The sequence below is a fragment of the Blennius ocellaris genome (genome assembly GCF_963422515.1).
Source record: "Blennius ocellaris genome assembly, chromosome: 13".
Taxonomy (NCBI): domain Eukaryota; kingdom Metazoa; phylum Chordata; class Actinopteri; order Blenniiformes; family Blenniidae; genus Blennius; species Blennius ocellaris.
The window spans coordinates 6,646,355-6,672,961 of NC_137662.1; the positions used below are offsets into that span (position 1 = coordinate 6,646,355).

A 26,607-nucleotide genomic window follows, 5' to 3' on the forward strand; every position below is an offset into this window, starting at 1 on the left:
CCCAGCACCCACTCTGTTGCTCGGTCCCACCACAGAGAATATGGTTAAAATGTAGGCGTGGTTGTGAACGACTCAGGTATGTGACATCATTACGTGACTGTAGTCTCGGCTAGGGATCGGTACTTTTCGCATATGAACCGATAAAGTACAGATAGTTGGTACCTGGGAATCGACACCGATATTCAAAAACAACAAATTCATGAGATTATTATTATTATTATTAGTTGTGTTGTTTGTTGGTAGCATCACTGATATCTCAGCTCAGGTCTTAGTGTGATGTGTGTTTTAAACACTATTAGTTTAAAAAATGAATGCTTTCTTTAAAAAATGTTTACCATTTGCTTGGAGGTTTGGTGGACCAGATTGGAGCCTTTTGTAGGCCAAATTTGACCCACAGAACTTCTGTTTCGTCTCTTAATGTCACATACACCCTTTAATCACATAATCGGACTGAAATTCTTCTGAATTTCCAAGTACTTTATATAATTTGCTAATTCTAAATTGCCCATAAGGGTGTGACTTTCTTTGTATTTGCTTGGTGACAAACTCTCAGCTCTATCCAATAGAGCATGTTTTGAAGATGGATGGTTATTACGGTTGGACATGACTGTGAACATGTGTTCATCATTTCCTGATTATTTCTGTTCGCAGGACACTTTGCCGAAGTTGCCAGAAAGTACTTCATCCGATCCTGCGCTCACGGTTTCTCAATACGCCTGCAAGAGACGAACCACCACAACAAACAACAACACGATTCTCACGGTAAGAAACCGCCTCTTGACAACAACTGCACAGTGAGGAAAAAAAAAAAGAAAGAGGCATCACTCCCTCTAATCTGTTCTGCGCTAATTGGACGGCTGGCTCGCTTCACTCACCGACACTCTGACACAACTCTTCCCCAAAATACATTAACCTGCAAATGAGCAGCATCTGCAGCTGCAGCACATCGGAGGCCCAACAGCTGACATGTGTGTGATCTCTGGCGCGGGGAAAGGTTTGGCGCGGACACGCCCCGGGGCGCCGTGAGCACTACGCCAAGATGGCCAACGGACGTGACACTCCTTGCAAGCGATGATGGATCCGTCCCCACCCTGCCATCTGGTTGGGCTGAGGGGGTGGGGGACGGGGCGGCGGAACAGCGAGCGGCTGGTTATGGTGCCATTCTAGAAGGGTTAGCCTCAGCACCCCGCTTCCCGGAATGGCAATGCAGGTAATTGGCGAAGGTGTTGATGAGCGTGAAAGAAAGAGAAAATGATGCTGCATCGGCACTGTCAATTAAGACGCAGGTGCAGAGGGAGTGTAAAAACAAACCCGTTGCCAACTTGCATATTTTCCAAACCAGCGTGCTTCTGAAGTTTGACAAGAAAAAGAAGGAGTTTATAACCACAGATTTTTGTAGTGGATGTGATAAGATATTAAGTGGAATTGACAGGTCTCATGGAGTTTGCAAGAAATTAAGCTCTGTGACATTTTCTCTCTTTAAATGCATCTTCTCAAGTAAACAGGATCTAGATACCATGATGGACTTTCATTTGATGTTGTGTAACGATTTCAGACCAAATGTGTTGAATAGTGCTGCTGCAACCTAAACAATCATTCAGTGTGTCTCTAAAGAGGAACAGGAAGTGAACGATGAAGACGCATCATGCCTCACTTACTTTTTTGTGAATGCCTTGGAAACACTGTCTTTTTGCTATTTTTGTCCATGAATGAGAATTTAAGCATTCTGGGATGTGCAATATTGCTGCGGTGCGTGTGTATGTGTGTGTGTGTGTGTGTGTGTGTGTGTGTGTGTGTGTGTGTGTGTGTGTGTGTGTGTGTGTGTGTGTGTGTGTGTGTGTGTGTGTGTGTGTGTGTGTGTGTGTGTGTGTGTGTGTGTGTGTGTGTGTGTGTATAGAAGCATGGAGACCTATTAAGCAGAGCTTACAAGAGATTCTGCGATGCATCTGTTTTATAATGACTCTTTAGTTCCTGGTGACGCTAAATGTTCATAATGGATAGCAAACACGTGTGCAGGTATTCACCCACGTGCACACACACAGACACGTGTTTGTCCACACACAGGAGCCGGTACAGATGTTACCCCCCCCCCCCCCCCACTAAACGCATGCGGACACACGCCTGCACACACACACACACACACACACACACACACACACACACACACACACACACACACACACACACACACACACACACACACACACACAAACACACACACACACACGCATCTCACCTGGGAAAGGACTGCTGCTCAATTTCTTATCCCCTCGCTTCTTTACACGGCATTAACTCCATAATTAGCAATCCCACTCAATTTCCCTATCCCCATGATTAACTCATTATCTCCACATAAAGCCACATCGGAGACTTTCTGATTAGAGCGAAAGGTTGTGCGTCGCTGCGGACCCGAGACAGCCGTGCTCAGGTAACACTTCACTGAGGCAGGCAATTACTCTAACCATTGGAGATGGGCAGGAGGGTAGGAAGTGTTGCTTCACTCTTTGACTGAATGGAACGTCTATGTTTAGGAGTTAAAAAAAAAAGAAAAGCCGTCAGCCAATAGACACGTGATATGATGCTGTCTTGTGGCAGCTCAGGTACTTGATTGTAGCACCGTAATGATGTAATCTCAGTGAATCCATAGATACTGACAAAAGCTTTTGAGGGGACCTGGTGTATTTAAAACATCCAAGTCTTACTTTGTGCCTTTTTATGAAGGTCCTTATTTGAGCTTCTGTTTCTTGAAAGGAATTTAGGAGGTTGGTAATCATCTCCCCTGTAATTTAGTCATCTACATAAAGCAAACCATGACTGAAATGAACAAAAAAGCAAGTGCTTCAAACAAAAACTCATTAGTTTATGTAAATGTGGCGTCTGACAATGGAAAGTATTTGGTGGTTGAGACTTTAGAGATGCAATGTTTCCTCCAAGTCCTGTACAAAGCAGGTGGGATACTTTTAAGTTGGCCACAAATTCAGGAACAGTTCCACAAACATTTTGAGAAAGAAACACTTCTGTATAGCACTTGCTACATGCCAAAGTTGCTGAATGCCAACAATACAAGTTCTCTTCAAGAGAGGCCAAACAAACTTAAAACCAAAAACATTTCAAAATCTTTGAACCATGAAAGACGGCTTCAATCGATGTCACAAAAATGTAACAAAGCACTTCTACCACCAAGAAAAATGACAGTTATGGCTGCCGATCCAATGTGAAACAGACAGCGAGCCTAACTGTATGGCTATTTTGGATTTCGGGTCACAGTGGGCTGGAACAGATCCCAGCTGATCCCAGTGCAGTACGCTACAACAGCTTCATTCCTCAGACCAGAAGACTCTTGAACTGCAGATAAGTCTGCTGTCAGGTCTTGAGGATGATGCCGTAATCCAGTACAATAATTATAAATCCAGTGCAATAACAATCATTGTTTGCATTGTTAGCACTTTATCCCTGCTTTATTTTGTGTGTGTTTCTATACCTTTACTGTGTTTTTTTGTTTGTTTTTTGGGGGGAAAAAAAAGCCTAGTTTAAGCCTTGTGCAGAAAAACGTTGTTCTTGTAAGCACCTGTGGGCATATGTAATGAATGACAATAAAGCGATATCTACCCACATCCTAGATGGCACAAACAGAGACAGGTCATCACATACACTCACCTTCACATCTATGAGTGATTTCAAGTAAAATCAAGCCAAAAAAAACCCCCAAATGTATTTAGACTATCGGAAGAAACTAGACATGTTTGCAACCAGGGAGTCATCAGTTGCCCAATCATATGTATTTCAGCACTTTTAAACTCTGCAGGAATCTTTGCAGAGTCATTGATCACCACTTTGAAACACTCAGCCTTTTCCTTTGTGCAGCTGGATGAGAGAGAGCTTCGGCTCATTGTCCTGCTCTCACAGTCTCACTTCAAGTCTTACTATGATTAACACTTCCCTTCCTAAAATGTCTTCGTTATCTTCCATCTTCATCAATCCTTTGTTACATTCAGTGCATTCAGAACCAGAGGCACAATCACAACATTCTGTTCGTCTTCTTCGACCTTGGCCCATAAAGTTCTGCTTTTTTAATGTTTGGTGTATGATATAGGTTTTCTCATGTCTCATTGTTTTTAGCCTCTGATTGAGAACAAGTAAGTAAGTCAATTGTAAAATTAAGCCTTTGGGATTGTGTTTTTGATGAAACAGCTCTTTTGCATTTAAAAAAAAGTGTAAAATAATCATGCATTGGTATAGCCACACTGAACTGAAGTATTGTTGTCTATGTTTTGGCTCTATTCAAGCAAATAATCTGTACATCATATAAAAAAAACAACGTAAACATGTGTATGTATATAATCTTTTGGCTTTGTGGAAAATCTTTTTATCAAGCAACATTTTATCAAAGTTTGATCTGAGAGAGTCCAATTATTTGGCTCATAATTGTGGAGATAATCTAAATTCTATCTTGAAAAAGGTCCATGTTTTTCACCATTACAAGATGTTGCATTGCTGGATGTATGGATCACTGCTGCTGCTTCATGAAGTCTCAGAAAGATGCTCAAAGAATTTGACAGTTAATTCTTTATAATCCAATAATATCAACACATACATGTATTTGTCAATGTACAAAATCCAACACAGCTATTTGTCTTTGACCAATCATTATGTAATTGTGATTGAAGCAGAGATTAGTCATTCGGTACATTGGTACATACAGTGTCGCAGTCACAGTGTCCTAAATAGGCAAAAAATAAAAGTCCAACATTTGCAGATGACTCAAGGAATCCTGCCTCGACTCCAGTAGCTTTATTCACAGTTATTCAATATTGATACAACTTAAGAAGCTTTGCAGAATGCACGCAGTAGCATGTGTGCCAACAGAGGAATGACATGACTATGGATGAAGGGACGTGGAACTTTTAAAAAGCTTCCACCGGCATTAAAACTGGATTTTTTTGATGATCCCCAGAGCTCCTTAGAGCAGGAGTGTCAAACATAAGGCTCGTGAGCCAACACCAGCCTGCTAGAGGCTTCAAACTGGGCCGCCACACTACCGAGCAAATTATCAAAATTTCACAGAAAACATTGATTTAACTAAATTTATTTCTCAAGAATAGCGGACGCAACACTGATCCCCTGTTTACACAGTAACGTTTTCAAGTGACAACGGAAAACTGTTATTGCATTTTTGGGGGGGTCAGTTTACAGGACAACGGTGTTTGGAGTCACTGAAAACACAACTTTATGGAAACGTCGTCTACGTGTAACACAGCGTAACGCTGTTACTGCACATCCGCACTGTGGTTGTGGTTCAGTTCTTCTGCACATGCAAGTAGATGGACAATAAGAACAATGGCGGCTTCTAGTGTCATGACTCCCAGATTTCTGTGTGAAAAAAAGTTGCCATGTGAATACAGAGCAAAAACAGTATGTTTTCACGTGAGACGTTGTGTAAACGGTGCTTTAAACTTGTGCAAAGATAGCTACTTCGTTGTGAAAATGCAAAAAAAAAAGCATCAGCCTCAAAGCCATGTTAGCAGGATGAGTTCGTAAAAACACCCATGATGCAACAGCTATAGGAGATGTTTTTCTGATATTTCATTATATTTTGCACCAGAATGTTTCATTAAAATTGGCTTTATGTTGAGATTGATTTGGGGATAAATTCAACATGTTCATCACAAAACTTCTAAAGTTGAAATGTAAAGGTTTATTTTTAAATCTAAAGTAAAGATGACATTAACTGTACGTGTCCTCTGAAGTAAAATGTGTCTCACGGCCACTAATCTTGGGGAAAATGTTTTATTTGAGAGGTTGTGGCGTGAATACAGACCTTCAACCATTTTGGGCACCATCTGTACGAGGATGTGTTGTTGTTATTTCTTTCTTTTCTTCATGTTCTTTTTAAGAGCAAAACCAGATCTGAAAAACAACCTCCCTCTACTCGGTTAAAGGCAATTCCTAACTTGTACGTCAGCAGAACTATTTTCAACTGAAAACTCTGGCTGAGAAAAGAGAAAAAAACAATTTGGCATTTGAAAATAGAAAAATTACTACAAATGCCTGTATAACCTTTCTCGCCATTAGTAACTGCACATTACAGCAAGAGAAAAACTTACTACAAAACAGACTACGGTGCATTATAGCTGCTAACCCTATTATATACCCGCTAATCAAAGCTTTTATTCAACACGAAGCAAAAAGCAGAGCGACTCATTAAAGATGTTGAATTGTAGATTGGTCTTGTATTTATGAAGCACGTCGAGGTGCCATGTAAACACTGCGAAAGTGTCAAAACATCCAACACTGTTGAGGATTTCACACAGCGCATTTTCGCAGATGTGTCTGCGGCCATATCGTTCAGACTGTTGTGACTTTGTGGAGTGGGAACCGTACGCAAACCACCAGAGTGTGATTTATTAAAGAAGGAAAAAAAAAACACAAAAAGCTGAATGGTTTCCACAACGAGGTTGAAACATCGGAAATAAATTACAGTTGTAGTTTCTGACTTCATACGTTCGAAAAAAATGAATCATGGACTCCGACCAAAATGAGATACTGTGTGATAAATCTTGTTTACAAGCTGCTACAATCACAGTCAATCACAATGAAGAAACTAGAACCAAGAACAAACTTGGACTTTCAGTTGCAGCAGGAGGTGATAATTAAAGGGCTTTTTGTTCAGAAGTATCTACATCTCTATACGTAAAGGTAAAACCAAAAGCTTCTTCACTGTCCAGCCTTTCACACAGTTTATACTGTATCTATTAACCATTGTAAGCAATCAGTCTTGTAAATATTAATATTTTCTTATTGATATTTAAATATTCTATCTTATTAATGTCTTATTCTATTTTGAGGGGAGCAACTGTAAAGAATGTCCTTATGGGATTAATACAATTGGGCTGCATGGTGGAGCAGTGGTAATACTCTCACCTCACAGTGACCAGGTCATGAGTCCTGTGTGGAGTTTGCATGTTCTCCCAATGTGTGTGTGGTTTTCATCCGGGTACTCTGATTTCCTCCCACAGTCCAAAAACATGAGGTTGATTTGTGATCATAAATTGCCCCTCGAATTTACACTGGTTTCCTAAAGTTGTTCACTGTGCTTGTAGACATTTTTAGGAATCCAGAGGGTGTTTATACTGGTTTTTTAAAGTTTGGACAGGGTTTATGAACATTTTCGAGAGTTTCCAACTGGGTTTAGACTGGTACTGTATAGTTTTGGATTGGATTTGGACATGTTTTCAGGAGTTTAGACTGGTTTTCTATTGATTTGACTGGGTTTACACATTTTTTTTTAGACAATACATATTTGTCATAACATTTTCTTGACTGGGTTCTAGCAAGATGTCAGGAGGGATTTTTTTTACTTGGTTTTCATACATTTTCAGGAATTTTGGCTGGGTTTATATAGGACTTCAGGAATTAGTTTTGGACTAGATGTAGACAAGTTTTCAGGAGTTTTGTTACGTTGTGGTATGGTATGGTATGATAGGGTTAGTATTAGTTTGGTGTGCAGTTTGGCTAAAACTGATCGAGTGGGAGTCTTTTAGAGTCTGTGCATCGGCTGTTAGATGACCTCCCACAGAGCTGAGTGGTGTAAACATTCTATTTCAAAAGGATGAGTGGATGAAACCATATATTGGATGCAAAGGCATTCATTTAGAAAAGAAGACAGAGATCTCACATTATCACACCAACACACACAAGAAAAACAGGCAGACTGCCTGAACCTCCAGGCCACCCTCAAATTGACACCAGCAACTCCCACCCCCTTTAGGCAATTCACTCATCTATTTATGAGAGCCAAGGTCTGAGAATGAAGCTGGTTGGAGAAAAACAAAGTTGTATATCCTTGAAGACAGCTTTGACACTTGTACCAGCAGAGTAGAGAGACATATATAATCGGTCACACACCTGCACTCAAAGGTCACAGATTACAGGCAAAATGCATTAACAGAACAGAAATTAATTCCATCCTCAGTCATGTCTATTCAATGACATTTGTAGTGTGTAATAAAGACAGTTACTGAATAACACCAAAACATATGCTTAGTAAGTCCTGAAAACTATTAACAATGTGGATAATTACAATGGGCACTGAAAAACCATTGGTGGTGCTTCCGATAATCAGGCAGTTGTTAGTGCTTGGTGATTATTATGAGAAAGATATTTCAAAACCCCCCTTTCACTTGTTACAGGCATTGCGTATTAGTACAGTCATTAAATATGTGATAAGATCATGATTATATAAGCATTTAAATGAGCAGAAATGACAGGTTTAAATCACAGGCACTTGCCGTATGAGTTAGTGAAGTAATTCTTTAGCACTTCGGGCTTTCAAATGATGTGATTCATACTGCCGGCTGCATGTGTAGGGGATGCATGAGACAGGCAGAGGAAGTGTCAGGAGGAAACCTGCAGTGATATTCAGGAAGGAGGGAGCATCCGGAGGACGAGGAGGAGGAGGAATGTGGTGCGGAGTGGCGTCCTCGGCAACATCTCAGCACCCCGGTGAGGTGTCAATCACACACCGGTGGCGACGCGTCCCTTCACTCCACAGCTATGCTCTGTTGATTTATTCATCCCATCTTCCTCTTTGTCCCTCAACATCTTTGGCCATGTCTGTTGTCGTCCACCACCTGGATTCTTCCTGCCTATTTCTTTTTGGGGTTTTTCCCTCCCCCCCAGACTTAATACCTTTTCCTATCACCCTGTACATACTGTGATCTGACTCATTCTCCTTGTCACGTTGCTCTCTCTGTATCTGTTAAAATCCCTGCTGTATTTACAAGAAGAGCTTACACCCTCTCCTTTTTATATGAAAGAAAAAAAGAAATCTACTTAGCCTTGAGTCTTGCGCTGTCATCATTTTACCGTAAGCCTGGCGCACGCTGACACAAAAATTGACATTTCTGTCTTGGCTGATTGACAGGTGGCCTCAAAACGCTTTCCTCTTACAAACACAAACACAAACACAAACACAAACACAAACACAAACACAAACACACACACGCACGCGCGCACACACGTACGTTGACAGAGAGAGAACACATTGACAAGACTAATGAGTGCACGGGGAGAAAGAGTTGGCGAATGGAAGTGGTCTGGGAAGAAAACAAGCTAAAGGTCCTCAATTTGTTTCCCTGCAGCACAACTTCTCCGATGTATCGATAAAAAAAAAAAAAATGCCATGGATGAGAAGACTGGAGCGCTGAACCCTAAATATATCAAACCCATTCCTTCCCTCAGTCGGTCGAGTTAACTGGAAGAGGCTTACAGCAAACACTTACAGGATCAAGAGATAGATCAAACTGTTGCGTTTGTTGTTTCTTTGTGGGGGTTTGTGATGGTGTAGTGGTTTTCACTCTCACCTTACAGCAGAATCGAGACAGGTTCAATTTCCTGCTACAGGCTACTTTATGTTGAGTTTACTTACTTGTTCTTTCAGTATTTTATTTTATTTTTTCACGACTTCAATTTAGTGACTTCAATTTGCCTATAGGTAGGAATACGTGCAGGATTGTGTCCTTTTGGGCTGGCTCTGGATTCGATTGTTGACAAGTTGCTTTGGATCAAATCCAGCCTACTGCAGATCTAAGTAGGATCAATTGTTTAGAAAACTATTGAATATAAAAACTCGGGATGCACTAATTAACAATGCAGTGTGTCCAACACTGCATGGAGTAGCCTACTATGGAGTATTTGATGTAAGCAATGTCAACAGTAGGTAGAAGAGAGATCACGAGTGATGCCCGTGGTTTGAAGATTCTTTAATATTAATGAGAATGACAAAATTAAGATTGTCATTCAAAAGGCGAGATCTAGTTTACAACTTAATCACCATGACTACATGCTATAGAGGTTTGGAGCTCACTCACCTACATGTTACACATTATAAAGTATGCCTGATACACATTGAAAACAAGATCAGTCCATAGTCTATATTACGCATAGGGCAGTGTGTAGATAGACGCTTGACACTGCCCTGTGCGTAACATGAACGCAGTAGTACAAGATTATTGGAGCTTCACATAGGTGGTTCAAGGCAAGGCATGGCATTCACATATCGTTTGTGTGTATAAAATAGACAAAGGCATTTACAAAGTACTTATATCGGTATACTGAATTGACAACGGTTAGTATTCATACTTGTGCTCGTCATTTTAAAAAGTGTTATTGGTGCCGTCATAAAAACCTTTCCTTGAATTTCTTTAAAATCTAGTTTTCAGGAAGTGGCTGGGGGGGTTGAAACATTTATATGTGTGAAACCACACATACACAGACATAGACAGGAGCACACCTGTACAGGTGAGCACCCTCACATTAGTGAATAGAGGGGGAGGAAACCTTGACAAGTAAACCACCTAAAAAGCAGCCCAAAATATCTGCCTTTGTAAAATGATGGCAAAAGTCACTGCACCGTGGCTCTGCTGCGCCGGGTCCAAGTAGAGAAAACAGCTTAAATACTCCAAACACACAGCAGACGTCCAGTCACCACCGGATGAAGTGGCTGTACAGCTGAATATATACAGAGATACAGGATGGCAAGCACAAAAAGATGAGGAGCGATCAGCCACAATGCAAAGTACACAAAACAAGCCACAAAACAATTCGTGGACTGGCCCACAAGAGGCTCCAAACTGGCCCTGGAAACAACCAAGCAAATTGTAAAAACTGCAAAGAAACTATAAAAGGACATCGTTTTCAAAACATTGCTGTGTTAATGTGAAATGCTTCTTTAGCAAAAATGCAAAAACAATGCTATTATCGTGCGCAAGTCAGGATGCTTCATACAGACCCTTTGTCATTTTTTTGCAAAAGTCTTCCCCAAATTAGCAAAACAATAAAGCCCAAACCTTATAACACATATGCATTGTTCCAAAGTTCAGATATTATGAGTATTTCTAATGACTTTCATTAAAAAATAAAGACACACACAAATTAGTTTGCACCATCTATTACAATTTGCTTTCAACATTTGACAAATGGCCCGACTTTTTGGGAATTGAGGTCGAATCCAAAGTAGTAAACGTTCCAGAACAACGTTCGCTCCTCCATCATTAGATATGGGACAGATAAAATCCATCTCCGGGATGTTAATAGTGTTAAAACTCTTCTCAGTGGGTTCTCTGACCTCCTTTCATGGTTTCTCTTTGTGCATGCAGCGAGGCGGGCTGCTGAGTGAACATGACTCGCAGGCATGTCCGTGATATCCGGTGGTGGGGGGTAAATCGCCACGCTATATCAACCCCCCCAACCACCAGCACCACCCCTGCCACCCCCACCAGCAGCCTTAACTCCTCATTAATTAGTTGGACGCATATGAGGGGTGGATTTTTGAGCCTGCAGCACCGACACCACACAGCTGCTACGACAACGTGACAGCTGACAGGACTTTTACAGGACTGTGTGTGTGTGTGTGTGTGTGTGTGTGTGTGTGTGTGTGTGTGTGTGTGTGTGTGTGTGTGTGTGTGTGTGTGTGTGTGTGTGTGTGTGTTCTGTTTTTCCACAGGTGAGTTGATTGAATGTGACAGTCTAAACTTCTTTAAATTCAAATAAGTGCATTAGCATTTTGGGATATTTTCAGATTTTTTTTTGCCACAAATCGAAATCTTTTTTTAATTAAAATAAAAAGCTATTCAGGATTCCATCTTCCTTTTAAAGACAATACAGTGTTTCCTCTTCTCTTCTCCTCTTCACACACACTGATTCCTGAAGACAATCTCCTTTTTATCTGTATAATTTAAAGGTTAAGGGTAAATTCTGAAGTAAATATTTGATGTCAGATTGTAGTGAATTGGATTAAAGAAACTGGCACTTAATGCACGGCTACAATAAGACTGTTAAGATGGTTGAGTCAGACTCAAAATGAAAAAAAGTACTTCATGAAAACCAAAAAATCGAAACCTTCAGTTTAATTTACGATTTCTGCAGATGATCATCCAGGGTTGCTGTAATCCAGGCAAATATTTAAAATGTAAGTGAATATTGGGGCTGTTGTTGCACAGACGTCCGGGATGATCAAAAAATGGCAAATAGCTGATGACATTGCACGACAACATTGTTCGACTGAGCTGTTTCGTTAGCAGCACTTTGAAATCTTCATCTGTAAACACGCAGTGAGCTGAGTGGAGGAGTGACAAGCAATTTGTATTTCAGCAGAAGACTTTTATTCCCTCCGTTTGAAGACAAATATCTGTACATCCTCTTCCTCATATGAATGAGGAAGATTCAAAGTTGTGAAGAAATGATCCAAGCAGCGGCTGTGGGAGCAGTGATCAACACTGAAGCTGCAGCAAAAGACGACTTGAAGAGTGAGGACGTTACATTAATAATGGCTGAATGAAACAACTAATTTATTTATTTACAAAATATGACATTACATCATTCAGTTTTGTTAATATTAACTTGTTGTTTCTATTCAAATGATAAAATCATTCCAGAATGGCCCACCAAGGCTATTACTATCTTTTAAAGACAAAATGAAAAAAAAAGTTTGCTTCAGAGTTAAAACTTCAATACAAGTTTTTATATCTTTGTTTCATAAAAATATTGCGTTTACAAGATTACATTTTGAAAATGATCTCTGTTTACATGGAAATAGCAGAAACGCTGAAAACGTAGTTACGAGTGAGTGAGTCACACGCACATGCGCGCAGAGGACAATACGCTATAAACATTACAGACGACGAAGTTGGATTGCTACCCCGGGTGACTCAACTAGAAAACTATTAAAAAAAAAATCCCAAGAAAATATGGACTGGGAGTCGTGACACTCTGGAGGAAAATGTTGTTGCTGTCTGTCGAGTCGAGGACGTGAAGAAGAACTGTTTACTACGGTCGCGGTGTGCATGCACAGTAGCAGCATTTCAGAAAAGTTGCGTTATCCTTCATCTTGACGGAGTTGGAGCATTTTCAAAAAGTAGTGTTTTCCCATTTCCACGGAGACGGAGGTTTTTTCGACAAGTTGAATCCTGATCCGTGTTAATTCTTAAACTCATTTATTCACAACAAGCATGTTTTTTTTTAATGACAATATTTGTTGGTTATGGCACCCACCACTAGTATGCCGTAGTTCGAGTTGCCTCATTGTCTCATTGAGTAAAAGTCTTTCTTTATATGAACACATATCATAGGCATAATTCTTCTAGAGTAAAGAACTCAATCAGTTTTTTGTTCCTTTGGTGGCTCCAGCATTCATTGGTTCAGACTAGATTTAATAACCTGACAGTAAATACAGGATTAGCACCTCAAGCACTTGGTGCTAAAGAGGACTATAATAATGAATAGAGAACTGAGAGCATTTCTGACATATCCTTTAAAACCTCCTACCTGTCTTGATTGAATTTTCTGTCACCTCACCGCCTCTCTAAAGTTTGGAGGTCGCTGCCTTTTCACATACTGCCCATCCTTCCAGCAGCTGTCTACATTGTGGAAAATAATGTATCTGCCTGCGCTTTCACTCTGCAAGAAATCCATGTCCGCCTCGATGTTGTGCTCTGGATAATCTCATTATGTTTGGATAATCCACATTTTACAGTGTGGCTGTTATTTCCCGGGAGTTTCTCGGAGCATTGAGCCTCTGGTGCAACCTCTATTGCACACACACAGCCCTGCAACACATTCTAGACAAGTGTGGCCTATCACCTTCGTAGTAACAAGCTGTGCGGAGAGCCTGGCTATGTGTGTGGGTGTGTGTGTGTGTGTGTGTGTGTACCCTTGTGTGATGTAAAAGGGTCATTTCCTTCCCGTGTGCTGCTGGAAACGGGTCAGCGCGTCTCCTGGGTGAGCCAGGCTAAAGTCTGCTGCTCACTGACCCGAGGCTCAATGCCTGTGCGGGGCTGCGGGTGGCGCAGTGACCTCGAATCGCGGCTTGGCCGGAGGAGAGGAAAACGGAGGCAGGGGGATGTTCCGGGAAGACTTTGGTTAATGCTCCCCTACTGCATTAAGTTCAGGTCCTGCATTCAGCATGTCTCAGCTGTTCGACCCCGCACCGTCTCCGGGCTCCGTGTGCCGGCAGGTCGGTCTTTCTGCTGCGTGACATTTCCCTGATATCAGTTCTTATTATTGTACTCGGAAACATCACCGATTCATGAGCTACAAAAAGGGCAAAGTGGAGACACGCTGGAGTAAACATTATATGAAACGCTGACCCAAATGCAGAATAACAGACTAATTTCTTAGCATGTGGAGAAGAAGGCTCTGCACATCCAGAGGCTGAGAGTGATGTTGACTGGAAATAATGAAACAGTAGCAGCAGAATCTTACTAAACAAATACGTGCTTGATTACAGTTACAACTTCTTTAAAATAGTGGAGCTGTGCACTCGCTGCCAGTGTTGGAAGCATGTTACAAACCAACTGCCACTACTTTTGTCAGTAAGCTGCCATTAATTACCATTGTGACAAAAACTAGAAACTTTCAGATGAAATGTTGTGTGTGCCTGCCACTCGCTGCTGACTAGTATCCCCTCCGTTTTTGTGTTTTTACCAAAATCTCATCCACCTTGACTTGACCACTTTGATATGTTTGTTTCTGTCATGGTCATGTTGTCTTCTGCAGCGTGCCAAAAAAAATGCCTCCAGCTTGCAGAACAATGTAATTTGACACTTGCAGTTGAAATTAGGTCAACAAAACAACAACAGTTGACAAAGTCTGTGCACACACCATTGTGGCCAACTACATTGTTTCTGTGTAAACAGGCGTCGTTTTCAAAGCGTTGCTTTGTGAACACAAAACTTTGAGAACCCCCAAATTATGCGTTTTCACTTGAACCATAGCATAAATAGTGTCTAAACTGTAAATAGAGTTTAACACAATATGAAAAGCTCTTGAGGGATAGTAAAATGAAGGTCTTTGATCATCCCCCTTTTTTCCCCACCATGATGCATTGGTTTTTTCCAGTTGCTGCAGTAGTTAAGTTCTCTACATGTGTTTGTTTTTTATGCCTTAAAGCTGGTGTAAGAGTAGAATAAATTATACCTCCAACTTTATTCCAGATTGTTCTGATTTATTTGTACAGTGTGTGCTGCCTATTATAAATAATGGTCACTCTCATATTGTTAGCGCCTCCTGCTGCTCTTTGTTCCTCCAGCCCGCTCCGTCTCAGAGCTGTTTGATTTGTTAGTCATAAACCAGAAAAAAAGTGGTGCTTGTGTGTCTGATGAATAGCTGTGGTGACGACCATCCAACTTTTTCCTCAGTGACATGTTTTTCTTCTCCGTTCTGCAACAATAGCTCTTCACTTCAGCGGTCCAACCCAACACGGTGCCAAGTGTTCCGCCACGTGCCAGTACGCTCTGCTATTAGAGAGTGTGGCGTTCAAGTTGTTTCGTCGACTACTTTTCTCTCACTTCATTCTCTCAAAGTGCAAAATTAGACTTTGAATGTGAAGGCTGGAGGAAAGTAACAAAATGAATGCAATTACTTGTTCTTTTTTTCCTCACTCGGAGAAAAGTCAACAAAATCTAACACGTTGAAAAGACAATGAAGCAACTACTTAATGCCTGTTTACAAGGGCAACAAGTCTTTTTCAGTTGGTGAGGGAAGAACCACAGGGTGGCTTTTTAAAAAGCACAAAATAATAAGAAGTTACATTTTCATCAACAAAACGTTTTTTTTCCTCACTGTTTGTCAGACCAGTTTTATTTATTCTTTGCCAAGCTGTTTTTGATAACATTTACAACCACTAAAGGCACTGAAGCATCCCTGATATGACACAAACTTTGACATCACGGCAACTGTAACTGTAATAAATGTGTTGCTGTACCAGGAGTGAAGACTAAACTGTGGACCACACTAAGGTCCTGTTTAGACAACCACCTCTCCATGTGCAAATGGAAACGTTTGTTGAATTTCGTCCACGACTCGGGAGCGCTGAAAACACAACTTTTTGAAGACAGCTTCCAAAGCGGAACTTTTTGAAAACGATCTGACTTTTCTTAATTGCTGCTACTGTGCATTTGCACTACGGATGGAGTGATTACTTCTTCTGCACATGCACAGGTACCTGGACAACAACAACAATGGCGGCCTCCTGTAGTCCTAACCCATTTTCAGTGTTTTTGCTGGTTTCATGTGAATAAACATAGTTTGACTAAATGATGCAGTGTAAAAGGAACTTTCTGAAATGTTGATATTGCACATGTGCACTGTGCTGGTCAGTTGCGTTCAACAGTTCTGCAGCTGCAGTTGAACTCTGGTGCAGTACAAATATGTTGTGAAATCAATTGTAGTAGACTGTGGATCGGTTTGAAGCTGTGAACACGCTATGCAGATTCTGTTGCACAGCTTTATGTTCATGCTTTCTTTGAGAAGGGCTTCAATTGTTCCGTAGAGTAAAGCTGCATAAAGGAAAAATATAAATAAAAAGATCACGTCTGTATCTATGTGGTTTTGGCACCATATTACTGCAGCTAATTTACAATTTGGTCTCCACCAATTGCACACTTTGATCGGCGCTAACTGGAGTGGAACCAGCCTGGTCAATTTGATGTGATTCTAAAAGTAAATCGTCTGTATACGCTGCTGCCATGATAACTGTAGGTTGCATTACTCGTGAAGATGGTGGCTGATGCTGAACACAGTTGTACTTGAAGTTGTTTCCCGTTAAAACAGATTTTCTTTGGATATGCTTCCAACCTGTGATAAAATTGCCACAATTGATTGTTGGAAGTTCTTTCTTTGAAATTCTGTTAAGTTTCCATCACAGAACATTGAGTGGCATCAATTCCCATATGTGACATTTTTTATAATGTAGAATCGAGTGAAAAGCAGGGAACTGACAAGAATGATACAGAGCTGATGAATTCAAGCAAAAAAAAAAGATAAAAAGTCTCAATATTCAGTAATTTTCAAAAATATATGACTATATAAGAACTGTGTGTGTGTGTGTGTGTGTGTGTGTGTGTGTGTGTGTGTGTGTGTGTGTGTGTGTGTGTGTTTGGAAACAGGCACTTGCACCACTTCCAATAGCTCGAGCAAAATGTTTTTTTTTTAATAAGTTTTAAATTTAAAGCATTAATCAAATGTACTTCCTGAAGTCGCTTAACACAAAAAAGCAGCACCTGTCTCAACGTTCAGCAGTCTCATTGTGTTGTTTTGTAATGAGGAATCAGAAGAAATGTTACCAAAGAAAGGGTTAATCTATGGACAGAAAAACAAACACTGGTTAATCTTTCTGTGCGTCAAACAGACTGAGAGGGTCTGAATCACATGTCTTGATTTAGTTCGAAGATAAATCTTTAGTTTGATTTCATTCATAAATTATTAGAATATTAAAGCAGCAGCGTCAAATCATTGTACCACATATGTGTGTGTGTGTGTTGCTGAGTCCTATTAAATAATGTCGCTGTATCTCACTTATACTGTCTGGAAGTTCTCACTTAAATAAAGTGAACGGCATTGTTGAGGAGGGAATGTACAACCCAACCAAACATGGCTGCTGCTTTTGGTTCCATGGTAACACATCCACAGCTTTTCATCCACAGCCGCCGAATGTCAAAGTTGAGTAGAGTCAGGGTTTGAAACAATGGTTGAACTCTCCAGTAGATTCGTACATTCATCCTGCGTTGTGGCTGGAGCCCGTTAGAGCAACCCCTCCCCCCCCCCCCCCCCCCCCAAACCCCGCCGGGGCATCCCCTTGTGAAGAAGTGGAAAATGACAGGTTCGTCTCTGGTGTTCACCAGCCTCTAATGTCTCTGCCCGGTCATCCAGAAGGAAAGCAACATGCAGCCTGTTCTTACTGTATGGGAGCGATGGCGGGGACAGGAGCAGAGACGCAGAGGAGTGATGGAGCATGGAGGAAGCTCCATGTCCCTGTCTGGTTCTCTCTACAGGTCACTGCCTCTCACATGTGAATGCACACCAAACACACTTTGCCCACCCGATCCTTTCCTTCTTTTCCTTTGTTTGAATGCAAGTGGTTCATAAAACCATACAGCTTTCACATGCTACGTCTTACAGCTGGACAATCTCTTTTTCATGTCTTCACCACCACCACCACATCATTGTTCTACCTTCCATGACCTGCCCTCCTCTTCCTCTCCCTGCAGGATGCTTTTGAGGTGCTGGCAGAGAGATACGAGTTCAACGAGATTCAGGGTCGATGCCTGGCCTTCAGGAGAGCCTCGTCTGTCCTGAAGAGTCTGCCCCGGGCCATACGGTGTCTGGGGGACACAGAGGGTCTGCCCTGCCTGGGGGAACACTGTAAGGCTGTGATGGAGGCAAGTCCCAGATTGTGCAATTTTGTCATGAAACATCATTTAAACCAAGAAAGCTGCACGATATGGAATGAATTCATGTATTTGAAAAAGAAAAAAAAAAACTTTCAATGTGGTGTTTGCCACCAAGAAATGATGCAAAGGTTAATTATCTAGCTGTGCAACCCAAGACCTTGAATTTATTTATCTGAGATGAATGAAACACGAGAAAAAAAAATCAAAGGGTAAACAAGACTACAGACAAGAAACAGTGGGAAACTCAGAAAGTAATCATGTAATGAAATCTTAAATCAGACTTGGCATAACCAAACACAACTGGAAACTCATAAATATCAAAAGCAGATATAGGATTAAACCTATGATTATAACAATATGGACAACCAGTTAAGAAGGATGTTATTCGACACGTTGGAAACAAACTGGACAGTAATCTATGCTTCAATGTCCCATTGTCTGGTTATTGCCGTTACTACATGGATCCAGAGAATCCAGAGGGAGAAATCAGAAACACGAGCGGCAGTCAGGAACATTTGAATCTAAAAACACAAAGAAAGTACAGGGAACACGAGGAACTGCGGGACGTCTGATTGACGATCTGACAACAGACACACGAGGGAGAAGAGATTCAATACACATGGAGGAAGTGACACCGGTGGAACGCGTTGAAACAGTCAGACACACAGACGAGGGGAAGAGCAAGTGAATGGAGATGTGGACAAAACAGTGAGTAACTAAATAAGAAAGGAAGTGGCAAACAGGTCAGTGACGCGGATTTAACACAGAGACAGAAGGAGACCTGATACGACCAAGGATTATTATCAATGTCTTCTACTATTAAGTAGAAAGTATTAATACAACCTCCTGAATCACCACTTTACTGATGTTTATAGTTAACGCCATTATATCCAGTATAAAATAGAAAAACTGACAGATCACAAGGTCATTTAAAGTTGAGGTTTTGGTTCGGAGGTGTATATTTGGAGTATCAGAGATTAAAGGTGATATTGTCAATGAAATGACCAATAGAGTACAAGTCAGAGAAAGTGAGGACCTGTTGAGAGTTGAAGCTTATTGTGACTATCTTTGACAACTGCAAATCTATTTTTGACAACCTCATTGCAGACAAAACCTCAGACCACCCCCAGAAATCTCTGGTGCTCCACCCAAAGGGGACCCATGCCCCAGATTTGGAGCCACAGCCTTCATCAATATTTTTTTTTTTTTTGTGTGAAACCACCTCCGTGTGTTAGAATTTGCACTTTTCCCTTCTTTCTTGACACAGTTGTGCGTAACATTCAGTCTGCCATCTTTCTGATTGGACTAAGGACAGACTAGATGCTAGATTAACAAGACTGGACAGGCAGGGGCTACCTTGTTAGCTATTTCAATTCAGTACCGATGAGCAGTGCCCAACACATAAACATTAGTGGAGTGACAACATGATTTATTTCGAAGTTTAATGGCTGAAATAACAACTTTTTTTTCCTGAAAGCTTTCCAGAAGGAGACTCCAATGTGAAACTTCATCTTGTATGACACATTGGCTGTCACATTTGAAAGTACGTTGAGTTCAAGCTTTCAAAAACACATATATAAATATATAAAAAAACAAAAAAAAAACCAGTTCTATCATAGACAGACAGGCACGCAGAACATGCTACAGCCTGACAGATACCAGACACATTTATTTTTCTGCTTTGAGGAGGTAAAAAGTCTCATTGGGTCACTTCATCCTCCTCGCCTAGAGTGGAGCTCAGGGCAGAAATCGTGACATGCTGTCAGGCAAAGTGTCGGGAGATGTTTGCTCAGAGAGAGCGCAGGGTCCCTGCAGGATAACAAGGTGAGTCTCTGCCACAGTCAACCTAACATACACGCCGAGCGACTTCCCGAATCTGTCAAAAGTGCCTGCAGCGGACCGGATTCATTAAACTAAATAACATACATTTTCTCACGTATAGAGGCACGCAGGCTGACCTCGGCTCCACGTCTCTTCCTACACAATCAGGCTGCCGCCGGGTTTGTCTCTTTGAACAGATCGCCGCTCAAAACAAGAAAATAACAAGACTCGCAAAACAAAGTGAAACCAAATGGGGTAAAAACTAAGCGCTTGATGTGCCCGTGCACATTGGAGTGACACTGTCGGCGGAGAATCAAGCGCTCGCTACTGACTGAACATCCAAAGTGGGGTTTGAGATATAAGCCTACTGACATCAAAGTCTGGGAGCGCCCAGGCAGAGTTGGGGATGAATAGTCACAGTATGTGTGTGTGCGTTTCTTTTTTTTTTCCTCTTCTGTGTGTGGGTTTGGAGAAAGACAGAGTCAAGGCAGCATGTGAAGAAGTGAGTCAGTCCCCAAGCAGGAAGTGTGTTGAAGCATTATCGCTGCGTTTTGAGGTTGGCCTTCGCTGGAGGGTTGAAAAGCAGAGGTGGACGGGCGGACGCATCGATGAGCAGTGGAAGAAGCTTCAGACTCTCCTGTACTCACAGTTCACCGACTCGTTCTTACAGGGTGACATCTATTTGAACACAAGCACATGATGCTGCCAGATATCTGCTGAATGAAGCGGGTGCATTGTTTAAATTATACATTAAAAATATGATTTAGAATGATTTCTTTCAACATATATTTTACAAAGCCATCACGATTGATTTCCACAAATGTAAATAAGCAAATGATCAGATGGGAAACTCACTGAGACAATGTGTTATTGTTGGTTCATTTTAAAGATTACTTGCTTGTGTGAGTCCAGAAGACCTTTGAAGGTGTGCTGTGATACTGATTTTTAATTCCTTGGACCACTTTTGATAAATACTGACAACGACAGCTCATCAATCAATGACTATCAATGACATGCTAACTACATCGTTTCAGTATTTCTGCCACTTCCGTGTAAACTGACGTGGTTTTCAAAATGTTGCTGCATAAACGTGAAACTTTCCTGAAACGAAAATGCAAAAAGCAATTAGATTTTTCTTGAAACGTCGATGTGTAAATGGTTCCTTATATGACATCCAGTTCAGACAAGAGCAGTTTGACTTTACTGTTTCAACTCTGTTATTAGTTAGAATATATTTCATCCATCCTGATGAAATGAAATGAAAAAAAAAATACAAAAAGAGTTGGGATTGATGAAAACAAACTGGTGAAATCTTGCGCAGTATGATTACTTAGCAATAGGTCAGTAACAGTGAGTCACTGTAAAGTATCAACCACAAGACTGTGGGAAAAAATAGATATTTGACAGGATCAGATAAATGTATTGTTTATGTTACATAATCTTTGGGCCCACATGCGGCAATGAACGTGAAATCGACACAATTCTCACTGCCGACGACTTCGAACAATCCTGAAAACATTTGTTGGTAAACACAGTCTACAAATGCAATTTAGAACTCAACTATGCAGGGGGAAAAAACATATGTATCATGAATCTCCTTCAAGGGAAGGCTTTGATTAAATGAGTTTCAAACCACATTCTGCATAGATTCTAACAGGTTTAAACATATTAAAAGCTACGATCTGGTTAGTTGTAGTGTTGTTTTGCACCTCTTGGCCACCGTAGGTTTAGGCCTGTAACCAGCTGGAGGCAATGCTCTTGTCCCAAATAATAGAGTTTGTGGGATTTGCATTTCATCACTCTGTTCTAATTTACATTTACACAACTTCCCAACTTTTCTGGAGCCGAGGTAGTAAAACACAAACACAGAAACTCATCTTCTTCACTTTTACAATTTCCCCCCATGGAAGATATTAACCAGATAACTGCAGCCTGATTTTACACCTTCACGTAATGAAGACAGTTAAAATGTGACCAGCAGATTAGCAGTGCTCTGCTGAGAGCCGCAGACAATTAAAAGAAGAAGCAAAGTTGTTTCAGAGCAAACAATGGAATCGAGGGAAAACAGTACCTTGGGCTTTTTATGAATGCCATAAAATGAGTATTAATCCCAGGCCCCGCAACAACAAAGTCGTTATTTTCTTGAGGAAAGGAATGGAAATGAGAACACCTGATTTAAGTGGAAATGGTTTTAAAATGTGCAACGATTTGGAGCTATTTGTTAATAGTTGATGGAAAAGACACACGGGAGGAGGGGGAGGAAGAAAAACATGCCAACGCTAACACAGACATCACTCCCCTTGATAATATCGTCTGCTTTAATGTTTTCTAGGAGATCCTTCAATGTGGCCGTTCTTTTGACGTGGAGAAGATCCTCTCTGATGAACGGTATCAAACTCTAAAGGTCAGTGGATGAAAAACAATTCTTGTCCTTTGTCCGCTTTCCTTACTCATGAGCTTTAAAATGGGTCTGATAAATCATTTGCATGTTCTATCTGTTAAGGAGAAAGAGCTCCTAAACAACCTTTGAATGCATGTATCCCGCCACCCCCTCCTCCCCTCGTTTCTGAGAAAAAAGCCTGCCATTTGGAAACATGTCTTCTTGATTGCGTCCTTACCTCGTTTCCTGCCAGCTGTTCACGAGTGTGTTTGGGGTTGGACCGAAGACGGCGGAGAAGTGGTACCGCGGAGGGCTGCGCTCTTTCAGCGACGTCCTGGCGGCACCCGGCATTCATCTGAACCGGATGCAACAGAGCGGTACGTCAACATCTCACCATCACCACTCTGCCGCCGCATAAATTACACAAGAAGAAAAAGAAAAAAATAATAATAAACTCTAGTTTTTTGTCATTAAATTCCTCCGAAGGGGGAACGGCGTCTCATTTGGGACCTTTTCATTTCAGTTCTTTCTGGTCCCAAACTGGGCTACTTATGTGGCTGTAATGTGTTTTCTCTGAAGTCAGATTAAATCAGCAGGGATTTTAACCCCACTAAAAAATACAAAATTCAACCATTTGAGTGTGTGTGTGTTTTTTTCTCTCTCCCTAAATCAATGCATAGTGACTGCCATCATCAATCAGGGGAGAGCGTTCTATCACAGTGAATGCCACCAAAGGTCTCTGCCTCCCAGTGGGGGGGGGATTCTGATTGGGTTGTCATGTCCGTAGTTCATATATTGGAAAAAAATATATATTTCGTCAATATTTTTGTGGTGACTTTAGTAAGTTTAGGTTTAGTTTGGACAGAGTTGGCATGATTATGAAAACTACACTATTGACTTTATTACACCTAAAATGGTCAAATTTTACACATTATTCAACATTGATGAATTAACGATTGTGTCTAGCAATTATTTCTTCACAAAAAAGGTGATTCGCTGAAAAAAAAGATGGTTAGTTAAAAAAAAAAAGTACTCTAAATACATATTTTCTGAAATACTGAAATGATAATTTCCATACAAAGAGTGCTAAAGTGATGCAGAGGAACAGTAACTCAAACAAACAAAAAAATACTTTCTATCAAGAAATTATTGTTCTTGAGCAAAATTCTAATGAAACTTACATCTCAGCCCTCAATAGTAAATTTCTTATGTGGCCCTTTGGGAATATTTGCCTCAAGGCATGGTGACGATAATATGGCAGTAATGCAGGATGGCTGAACACATAATGCCTCCAACCTCCAAGTGTTGCTGGGTTAAAGGCATTAAAAGGGTCTGAAAACTGAAGGAGTGTGCAGAAGAGGAACTTCTGTGATTATTCTCTAAGATGATGCAATGCTCAAATCTGAAGGAAACTAGCTGAGTGCACAGAAACACGGAAGTACATGAGCGGCCAGACGTGTAGATAACACCCGCTTCAGTTGTTGCAGTGACAGAAATCCCGCAAAGCGCCTACATGCTTAAATGAAAGACTGACACGCTGTTTTCATTTTCCTGCATCATTTCTCTGCCTCCCGGGACGTTGCAGGATGCGCATACCCTGCACAAGGTGGTAATTGAAACATTATACTGCGCTGCTCGCAGGTTTCCTCCCTTTCACTTTGATACTGAATCCGATGATGCATTATTCTGACAGACTTCTTCATCACACTGGTCACAATCCATCATTCAGAACACTGCGGTCTCCACTCCGTGCTGAGAATTAATGCAAGATTTTGACACAGGAAATGTGTTTGAACCCCAAATCTCTCTGCCGTGTGTAAATCTTAAACCAGGAAGTGGTTAGTGGCAACGCGTATCATTTGCGTATGGAGTATGAATTCGGCTTTTTGACATTTAATAAGCACTCGTATCGGCAAGTAGCTAAAGGTTATTACTCATACTTGTACTCATCCTTTAAAAAAGTAAGCAGGCTATCAGTGCATCTCTAATTAACCGTAACCTGCCGTAATAAATAGGCAGATTGTTTCTGTCATACATGGACAGAAAGGAGAATTAATGCAGCACAAAGACAACAGAACATACAAAGCGAAATGCCTGAAATACACCAGACGCCCATCAATCCGTCACTTTTGATTTAGCGCACTTCCCAACAGTGGCTGGGATCCTCCTGTGTCTGCGGCAGGCGCACACTGGTCGTCGCCTCCTATCAGCCGGCAGAACATATCCCATTTTTACCTTACTTTTAATTCGCCCTGACTCTCCACCTCCCCAGAGTAAAAGGCAATGATTGATGGCTGGCTGCTCGACTAACAACCACGTGGTCCTCTCCCCGCAGGTTTTCTGCATTATGGAGACATCTCCAGGGCTGTCAGTAAAGTGGAGGCCCGAGCCCTGGGGAACATTATTGACGAAGCTGCCCATGCAATCACGCCGGACGCCATACTGGCACTGACAGGTGGCTTTCGCAGGTACAAGACTTGTCTTCTCCTTTCAGTGTTGATATCGGAGATGAAATAGAACAGCAGTGCTTTTTTTTTTTTTTTTTTTTTTTCACCCCCACTGCTGTTAAGTCTATATTGGCGATGCACAAAGACATTAGATGAATCTCAAGTGGTCTGCTCGTCTCCCTCGTGGTTATTCCTCATTGTTATCTACTGGCAGAGCGCGGGAGTCACACGGCGAGCGTGAGGGAAGAGGCGTTAAAGGCAGAGGTGTCTAACTGCATCCCGCTGTTTGTAAAAATAATTAGATAAAGTGGATTAATTTGACATTTAACGCAGCAGATCAGCCCTGCCTCATTCGTTTGTTCTTGATGGCACCAGCAAAAGGCCTTGATGGCGCCGGGCAATAATGCTTTGCATTTACACGAAGGCATTCAAATGCATTCAAATGCATTACGCTGAGTGCTCTCGGAAAACTACCCGCTGAGTGCAACTATTTGCTCACAGCCGGCTCCTCCCTCCTTTGCGACTTCTTTGTGTTGCTCTTTTTAATGCGGACTGCTTTGTGCCAGAGTAAGTGTGCGGCACTCTGCTCTGTGGCGTTGTAAAATTCAGCCACAACCCGTGGCGTGTGAGGTAAATAATTCAAAGCAGCCTGGCAGTGAGGACAGGCGCTCGCCTCTCGACTGGGCCGACGGAGCCGCCGCAGTTTAACTCAGGCTTTTTAATGGCGTCCGAGCAACAAGCGTTACATGGTGCCAGAGGTCTTCTCAAACTTACTTCTGTTTGTCAAACTTATTTGTGTTTGCCAAATTTGTCCGCAAACCGTGTCCGTAAAGGGCTTTTGAAAAAGTGGTAACTTGCTGTTTTTATATTTTTCAGTCAGGAATTCACACGGTCATAACCTTCATGATTTGACTTCAGGACTGTTCCTCTTCACAAAGTTTTTTCATTAGTTATTCAAGGTCAATGAAAACAGTATTTTTATTTTACTATATTAAATTCGTTATTTTGACGCTACAAAGAAAAATTTACACAAATGTCATAAATGGACTCTTTTCTTAACTCTGCAAAATGATAAATGGAGTCTGGACTTCAGCCAAAACATGAACGGTTCTCAATATTTGATGATTCAAGTAATGTGTGTACATAATTTATTTGTTGAGCCAATGACACATTTGCTCTTTGGTGGACTGTAAAGATAAAACATTTTTTTCTGTATAATCACACCAATCTTCTATAGCTTGTTGGCAACAATGTTCAGAATTCCTAACAAGTCCTTTATTGCAGTGATTCCCAGCCTTTTTTCTTGAAGGACCCACATTTTTACATCTGTAAGTGTGCCCCCCCCTGTCTGTCGCTACAATGAGAACCATCAGTTCACTGGCCTTATGATTGACATCCTTGCCTTAAATTCTGGAGGGCTTTGCACTCCCCAATAAATGTCAGGTGCCCCATATTGGTGGATGATTGTATGTAAATTTATGCAAGATTCTCACAAAGAATTGGTCCCAATTGAAGGATTGATCCAAATATGTGTTTAACGCCATAACAATTGACTTTAGAACAGGTGGTACTTCAAGCAGTTCCTCCATGAGGACATACTGTATGTGACCTCTAAGAAGATGTTAACTCATTATTATGAAATATTTATCTGTCAACAATGAAATTCACAGTATATCCCAAAGTGTATTCATAAATAATCTATTAAAAGTCCACTCTAGACTCAATTAATGTA

The 26,607-nt window shown here is 41.2% G+C and overlaps 1 protein-coding gene across 1 annotated transcript in view; it reads left to right on the forward strand.

Moving 5' to 3' along the window:
• Window positions 1–26,607, forward strand: part of dntt (deoxynucleotidyltransferase, terminal) — a gene marked incomplete at both ends in the record, with an annotated part of 107,681 nt that overhangs the window by 17,205 nt on the left and 63,869 nt on the right. The window contains 5 exons of the mRNA XM_080507387.1: window positions 652–762; window positions 18,045–18,215; window positions 22,381–22,452; window positions 22,682–22,805; window positions 24,764–24,896. Of these exons, the coding sequence (XP_080363513.1) occupies window positions 652–762; window positions 18,045–18,215; window positions 22,381–22,452; window positions 22,682–22,805; window positions 24,764–24,896 (611 nt within the window). The remainder of the gene's footprint in view (window positions 1–651; window positions 763–18,044; window positions 18,216–22,380; window positions 22,453–22,681; window positions 22,806–24,763; window positions 24,897–26,607) is intronic.